General features: G+C 35.8%; 1 protein-coding gene across 1 annotated transcript; it reads right to left on the minus strand.

Moving 5' to 3' along the window:
- Positions 1-1,491: 1,491 nt before the first annotated feature.
- Positions 1,492-8,213, minus strand: ostf1 (osteoclast stimulating factor 1). Its single transcript, XM_067406259.1, has 10 exons — positions 8,008-8,213; positions 6,583-6,629; positions 6,435-6,485; positions 6,258-6,321; positions 4,402-4,455; positions 4,215-4,322; positions 3,977-4,026; positions 3,719-3,797; positions 1,778-1,876; positions 1,492-1,684 (listed from the first exon to the last, which is right to left on the minus strand). Exons 1-10 carry the CDS (start codon positions 8,039-8,041, stop codon positions 1,626-1,628), a joined length of 645 nt encoding a protein of 214 aa, XP_067262360.1. The 5' UTR covers positions 8,042-8,213; the 3' UTR covers positions 1,492-1,625.
- Positions 8,214-8,458: the final 245 nt, after the last annotated feature.

Raw genomic sequence — 8,458 nt, forward strand, 5'->3', positions numbered from 1 at the left:
AAAAAAAGAAAAACACTAGATTAAAAATATGGAAAACAAGCCTTGTGCATCATAAAGAATAATATTCTGAGTAATTTGCAGTTGGTTTGACACTTTTAGGCCATACGTTGTTGTAGTTTATTGGATTTAAATGTGTTTAGTAATGCATATAAAAAAACACCAGATTAATAATCTGGAAAATAAGACATATAAAAAAATATCCGATTATTAATCTGGAAAATAAGCCTTGTGCATCATAGAGAATAATATTCTGAGTAATTTGCAGTAGGTTTGACAGTTTTAGGTCAAACGGTGTTGTAGTTTAATGGATATAAATGGGTTTAGTACTGTATATGAGAAATACCAGATTTATAATCTGGAAAATAAGACGTATAAAAATACCAGATTATTACTCAGGAAAATAAGACTTGTGCATCATAGAGAATAATATTCTGAGTAATTTACAGTTGGTTTGATACTTTCATGTCAAATGGTGTTGTGGTTTAATGGATTTACAGTATTGTATACATTAAAATAAAAATAAAAATTATTATAAAATAAGTGAAATGCTAATTCCAAAAACAGAGCCTTGTGCAATAAAGGGGATATTTTTCTGAACATTTGACCATTAGTTTTATATCATAATGTCATATAGTTAAATTGTTTAATTGATTTATAGGGCTAATTATTATATATTTTATTTGGTGAAATTAAGCCTTGTGCAATGCAAAGGACATTTGTTTATGCATATCTGAGTTGGTTTGGGCTGAAAACGTGAAATGTGCTTAGAGTTTAATTGGGTATGAAACCGAATGTCTGACGAATGTCAAACGTTAAACTAACTTTACTGCAGTACACAACTTAAGATATTTTTGATGAATTTTTTTTTTTATTTTTGAAAAAAAATACCTTAATTTGTGTTCATTGTCTTACGGGTTTGGAACGACATGAGGGTGAGTAATTAATGAGAGAAATTTCATTTTTGGGTGAACTAACCTTTTAAGTCAACTACCCTTTTTTAACCTAAGAAAATAAGGCTAAATTAATGCATACAAGGTAAAAAGAGGACACTTTAAAATACCCATGCTCCAAGCTTGAGTCTTGCATATCAAGCAAATGCCACTGATTTATTTGCATAGTTGTAATGTTTGGATTTACATGCAATTCTATCATCATCAAGAACATCTCATACACATGCACATACACACAAACACAATCAAAAATTTAAAATGCTCAGGGGTGTACACACACGCTTACCCACATACATGTGCATAAAACTATTGGAATAAAAAGACCCAGGGCTCTGAGACGTTTTGCCTGGGCGATCTCCCTATTAAAGAAGGCACTTTAAAACCAAGAAGACAATTTTACAGAATAAATACAGTTAAGAGAGGAGCAGCAAATAGAAGAACAAATGTTCACTGTATCCATCCTAAACATGTACTGAACAGACAAGTACTGCAATACTTTTACAATGAACTGGAATAAAGAAGAAAGCTGAGACTATCAGACAGCGGCAACCAGTGGCAATCCTCCCAACCTTTGTAAGTAATGTTTCTCGCACAGATATCAGATCTATATACATATAATGGTTTGTGCTGGAATGAGTGTAGGAATGAATGGACTTCATTAGTGCTGCTCTTCTCTCAGTCAGAGTCTTCATCATCGAGATACTCCTCGGCATTACTGTGGGTGCGCAGAATCACTGTAAATTCAACAGACACAGTTATTTATGTGAATATCTCACAGGAAGTGACATCTGAAGGAGGTAACTGAAAGAAGACGCCTTTTGACTCACCTCCTCCCAGTTTCCTCTTTAGCAGAGAGGCACTTTGTGCGTTGGTGGCCATATCCAGAGCTGTCTTCTTCTCATTGTTGAGGATGTCTGTCCTGGCATCTACGATATGAACACACATACGCGATATAAGCAATGAAAAAAGATGCAGATACAGATTAAAAATTATCACTTATTGGTACTTGATTTATTACAAAGACATCGCGCATAATATGACTTTGCATAAGAATCATTTTATGAACCTGCTCATGTTTTATGAGGCCCATTTTGTGTAAAATGATTTCATTATTTTCATATAATCCATGTGAAGTTAAATCAAATACAGCTGGATTTCTGTTGAATGTAAACATTTGCTAAAGTCAAGCTTCAAGTTCTGTTTTGGCATGATAAAGATTGCCATTGGTCGCTTCCAGTTTTAATTAAGAATAATCCAGTTACAATATTAACTTTGCTTCGATATTAAAGAAATTCTTTATGAATAATACTAAAATATTAATGGTTTAAAGGGATAGTTAACCCAAAAATGAAAATTATCCAATGATTTACTCAACCTCAAGCCATCCTAGGTGTATATGACTATCTTCTTTCAGCCAAACACAATCAGAGCTATATTAAATAATATCCTGGCTCTTCCAAGCTTCAAAGCATATCCATCCATCATAAAAGAGTCCATATGACTCCAGTGGGTTAATAAAGGCCTTCTGAAGTGACGCAATGTGTTTTTTTAAGAAAAATACCCATATTTAAAACTTTATAAACTATAATCACTGGCTTCCAGTAATCGGCATACACGCGTTCACTAGCGAGTTGCATGGTTTTTGTGAAAGATACGATGATGGATGGATGGACGATAGAATGATGGATGGATAGAGAGAGAGATAGACAGACAGACGATAGATGGATGGATGAAAGAGAATGATGGATGGATGGATGAACGATAGACAGACAGATAGAAATACGTCGGGTCAGAGGTCACCCTTCCACAGGAACTTGACTCTCTTGCAAATGCAAATGCCCAGTGATAATAGTTTATAAAGTTTTGTGTTCGGCTGAAAGAAGAAAGTCATATACACCTAGGAAGGCTTGATGCTGAGTAAATCATGGGATCATTTTCATTTTTGGTGAAAATATCCCTTTAAGATTAAATATAAGACCTAAAAAAACTTTGTTTACTAAAACACTACTTATAAACATAAAGCCAAATTCTTTTAAGAACAAATATTGGATCAAATCAACATTTATTTATATAGCACATTTAAAACAACACTTGTTGACCCAAAGTGCTTTACATCTCAAAAAACACAATACAAAAATAGCTTAAAAACAAAGAGCTTAAAATCTTTAAAGATGAAAGTTAATTAATCAATATTTTTACCCCATCCTTGTATCACAGAATGTAAGGTTGAAGGTCAAAATTACAGTTTCAGTGCAGCTTCAAAGGGCTTTAAACGATACCAGACGAGGAATAAGGGTCTTATCTACAGAAACCATCGCACATTTTCGAAAAAAATGTAAATGTATATGCTTTATAAAGACAAATGATCGCCTACCAAGTGCTTCCGCCAAAACCGCACTTTCTTATTCTTCAAAAAGCTTACGATGTATGTCCTACGCCTTCCCTATTCTACTTATGGAAAAAATGGAACTGGCGCTGCGTTCATTTGTTTCACTAGATAAGACCCTTATTTCTCGTCTGGTATCGTTTAAAGCTCTTTGAAGCTGCACTGAAACTGTGATTTTGACCTTCAACCGTTTGGCCTCTATTGAAGTCCACTATAAGGAGAAAAATCCTGGAATGTTTTCATCAAAAACCTTAATTTCTTTTCGACTGAAGAAAGAAGGACATGAACATCTTGGATGACATGGGGGGTGAGTAAATTATCAGGAAAAAGTTATTTGAGAATGAACTAATCCTTTAATGAGAGGAAAAATGTATTTACTTACTTTTATTGAGCAACATCTCAACTATATCTGAATAACCCTTCCAGGCAGCTGCGTGTAGAGCCGTGTCTCCCAGTTTATTCTGTTGTGGAAATGAACACACGTCATTTGATACACTGAGTCAAATGTAAAGAACAGTTTCCTGAAAAATCTATAATTTTGCAATCACTTTTGCATACACACCATCTCAATGTTCATAAAATGCATTTGATCTCCAGAACATTGATTCATCAAAAACATTTTAACCAACATTAGACGTACCTGCTGATTGAGCTCACAGTTTGGCTGACTCAGCAGAATCTCCACCACATCTAAGAACAAACAATTTATTTTACTCATCTGTTTGCATAAAATTCATTTATGGTGCTTTTCTCTGTGCCGTCAATAGACAAAATTGAATTCCTATTGGTGGCAAGCTTGTGCGCTACTGCTGCGCCTCAGATATTAGCATTTGTAAACAGTCCAAGTATGCGTTTTTACCAATGTGTTCATCTTTTACCTTTATGCCCTCCGTGACAGGCCCAGTACAGAGAGGTGTTCCCTGCTTTGTCCAGTCCGTTGATGCCAACCTTATTATCCAAACACTCTCTGAGCCAGCTCAGATTACCTGCATTTACACAAATCATTTGATTGTTTCACCACTTTAACAAACAAACAAAATGCTAAATGGGTCTGAATTCGAGTACCTCGCTTGGCCGCTTCATGCATGGGGTTGTCTATGGACTCTGCTTGTTCAGCCACTGGAAAAAGACAAATCACACCAACGTAAAAATGATACTCTGAAAGATGCATGTACACTATGGATGCACGATATATCGGCCACCATATCGGTATCAGCAGATATATAAAATAAGAATATTAAGAAAGTTTGGCTGATATATTAAAGCTGATAAATAATGGCTTCAGACACTTCAGATGCGCACCGTTCACCATGATGGTTTTGAATTGCTTGAAATATGATTGAAATCACTTCAAAAAAGGAAAATACAGTTAAGTTCAACACGTGGAGCGCAAGTCTGTCATATAGGCTACATAATATTATAATGAGAACATAGTAATTGTGTGTTTGGGACATGGCTTTTAATGGGGAGACTTTTGTTTTTGTAATCAGGCTCTAAAAAATTATATAAAAATGCGGATTTAGATTTATCGGCCAATATATCGGCTATCGGCTTTCAAATATAAAGAATTATCGGTATAGGCCAAAGTTTTCATATGCATCCCCAATGTATACCAATGGCAATGCTATTTTCACCCATTTTATTTTCTGCCAAGCAGAAGTCTGTTCACTTAAAAACAATAATAGCACACGAAAAGATAAGCAGAAAAGTTTACTTATTCTTAAGGCTGGGATTCGTTCCCTAACCCCAAGTATATGCGCAATGGTAACAGTTACATCTCTAATAAAACTTTCCCGACATCATAAAAGTCTTTAAAAGTCACATTTATATACACATTTTGTTAACGTTTTACAAAAGCCAAAAAGTCACTGAAGGTGTACAGTGCTTCCCACAGGTTTGAAATATACTTGCGGTGGTAGCCGGGTGAAAAATCCTCCCATCACCCATTGCACAAAAAAGGTCTACTACATGTGACAAACAAACAATGTGTGATTTTTAACAGTATTTTTATTTATTGAAATTAATTTTAATTACATAGCATATTACATTTAATTACATACTAATATTATGCATTGTAAATTATGCAAAATTACAGTATTTAAATGGTTATCCTTTTCCTATGTTCTCCTTGCTGTCATATAGTGTCTCTCTCAGTGAACGGGACACAGATTTTACTAGTAAAATTTATATAATGAATAATATGTCAAATAATGTTCTTATTCTTTTCTTCCTGTGGGGGAGACTACAATAATTTACTAAGAATTAAATGGAAATCAAATTAAATATAATTTATTATGCAACTAAAATACCAATAATGCCCAAAACAAAAAGAAAAAAACTTAGCGTGTGACTTTTAATTATAAACAAGCCCGCAATACACCGGGACTCTTATTTTGAAATGTCTGTACTACTGTAGGCTGATCCTTTAGATTATAAAACAACCGTATAAAACATTTTATATAAAGGCTATGTTACAAAGCAGACATTGTAATAATTCATCAACTTGAGTTCATTAGTAATCACTTGGCATAAATCTGCGCTTTTCATTGATTGAGAATCACTTTGAAGCAGTCTGAAGCACTGTTGCGCGAGCTTGTAGAACGCGCAACAGCGCCCTGTTGTGACTTCGCAAAATGCAGCGCCCGTGGGAATGTCAGCGGGAGTAAACAGTTCTGACACACACATAACGAGAAGGTACGAAAAGATTAGTTAATCGATCGCGGATGGTTTCATTATATTGGACAGATATAAAAGTATAAGAGCATAAAAATAATAAAAGCAAAAATGTGTCTCCAAATATACTTGGGCGGCCATTATTATACCAGGGCGGCCCGCCCAAGTAAAGTCTATGTGTGGGAAGCACTGGTGTACTATATGGTTTTATTGTTTGTAGGTTCTAGTTTGCCACTTGCTTTCCTTACCGTAATTACTGGGAATAAGACCAGTCCTTCCCCTGCATGTCCCTTTCCACCAGTTACTGTCACTCTGAAAACAAACCCAGCAATTACTAGAAAATCATGGAAGTAATGAATATCAACATAATCACAGGAGGAAGTATCAGTACTTCCAAGCAGTACCAAGAGAGATCATAAACGTACAGTATCTGAGATGTACAGAATGTCTCCTTCCTCAAAGTACAGTTCATCTGGCTGAAAAAGAGGAAAATAGACATGATGAACTCACTCCTGTCGAGCTAAAACAATCAATATATCTAAACAAAAGGGAACTTGTAAGAATGAAACTCACCGTCCTTGGGTCAAAGGTGAATAAAGCCCTGTACACCTTGACCTGACCTGTTTAAAACAAATGGATGTTACTTACATGTTTCAAATGATCATTTACAGGAAATCCAAAGCATTTTATACACATTTTTAGGACCAGTGTTGCCCGTTTAGAGGCAAAACAGACTTCACCTGTTAAACCTTTATCTTCACCTATCAGCCCATCTATATGCAAAACACCATCACATCAGAACTAAACGTAGCAAACCCCATGACAAAAGTGTGTAAGCCTCAAGGCCAGAGGAACCCAAGGCCTGAGGTCAAAATATATAAATAAACAAACCATTATAAGCACAACAAAGGGTACTTCCTTTCTGCAAAGGTATTTCCATGTGGCCTGTAACAACCAAATAAGCCCTGCTACGTGGGATCCAACTGGCTCCTCCCAAACTTCCTACACATATCAGACTGTGAAATGGAAACACTCTGGCCACTTCTAAACATTACATGTTAAATATTCCAAACATTCCATCCTACGCAAATTGTAACATTTGCATGGTGGACATCGCAGACCCACATTCTGAGTAAACTGTACTAAACTGTACTGTTTTCAACTTAATTTCAACTTAATAAATTTGCGACTACTTGGACCATTCAAATGATTTTGCATACAATAACTGCATTATAATAATAAAAAAATAATATAGTCATAATGAACCTTATGCTTTAGTTTTGTAATCTAAATATTTAGTTGTGTCAAAAATCATTTGTGAACAAACAATATTGGTTGACCTGTTCCTTTGACTGTGCACAACCAGTCCAAATGTCATGTGTTTTTTTTGCACACTAAGCACAGTGAAGCTGCTCTTTCATTTAGGGAAGTAAATGGTCACTCGAACGACAATGGTAGTGACTCAAAACCGTTGAAATTTCTAACTAAACAGCATTTTGGGCATCAAGGGCGCGAACAGCAACTGAAATGCGGTTTCCAAAAATGGGTTGTGCGTCTACGTTGACCACTCGCGCTGTCTAGATAGGCTTCTCACTAGGTTCTGAAACACAGCCAGTGGTTTGCTTGAGTGATATTTCTCTTTCCAAACCCAATCCTGCCGTCCATGGCAAGGCGTTTCAATCGTTTTATTTTATCTATTGAACAGTGAAGCCAAGATGTTATCGTTTTAGGCATGTTAACCGAGAACAATCGTTTAAAAAGCTCCAAAAGCGCAAAGAAAGTTGCGCTGCGCTGCGCTGGAGAAACGCCAAACTCCACCCGCAGTATAAAGTTCACTAAGACACGGAATTGCATGCTCTTATATACATTTCATTGCATGACATCGAATATCCGCGTGTTTGTACAGCTATTAGGCAACGAAACAATGCAAAAATATGTGAATGTATAATGAAACTTTAGTAGGTTTGCGAGGCTTTTTCCTCCACGCGCACCTCTTACCTGGTTTAGCTGGTTTGGGGGGAGGCTTTGACATTTCTGAGCTTTCCAAGACTTTTAAAGAAATCTTCTGAGTTATTTAAGATGTCAAAAGTACGTAAAAGCGATATAAAACTGCAAATGAAACAGGGGAACGCTGCTTTCTTCCTTTAGGCGCTGTCAATGAGGAAGCGTGAAGGAGCCCAATGCGGAAAAGTTGCACTGCGCATGCGCACTGTCAGTGGACGGCTGAAATTCCGTAGGCTTCTGCCCTTATGAAAAGTGTACTTTAGTAACCTAGTTTCTAACGAAATGCCTTGTTACTGTAGTTTTATTTAGTTTCAGGGGCGAAAAGCATATTAAAATGTCTCAAACTTCGATATAAATTTATTTGCTACAAATTAAATTAAAATTTGTAGGAAATTTGGAGGTGATATTCCAACAGTTTATTAGACCTATTATAATATTTATCATT

The sequence above is a fragment of the Chanodichthys erythropterus genome, chromosome 13 (genome assembly GCF_024489055.1).
Source record: "Chanodichthys erythropterus isolate Z2021 chromosome 13, ASM2448905v1, whole genome shotgun sequence".
Taxonomy (NCBI): domain Eukaryota; kingdom Metazoa; phylum Chordata; class Actinopteri; order Cypriniformes; family Xenocyprididae; genus Chanodichthys; species Chanodichthys erythropterus.

What these genes read in the sequence shown, in the direction of transcription:
- ostf1 (XM_067406259.1), bottom strand. Translation starts at nt 8,041, where the DNA reads ATGTCAAAGCCTCCCCCCAAACCAGCTAAACCAG. An exon ending in CCCCAAACCAGCTAAACCAG is followed by an intron (nt 6,630 to 8,007) that starts GTAAGAGGTGCG and finishes TGTTTTAAACAG; the next exon opens with GTCAGGTCAAGGTGTACAGG. An exon ending in TCTTATTCCCAGTAATTACG is followed by an intron (nt 4,456 to 6,257) that starts GTAAGGAAAGCA and finishes GTCTTTTTCCAG; the next exon opens with TGGCTGAACAAGCAGAGTCC.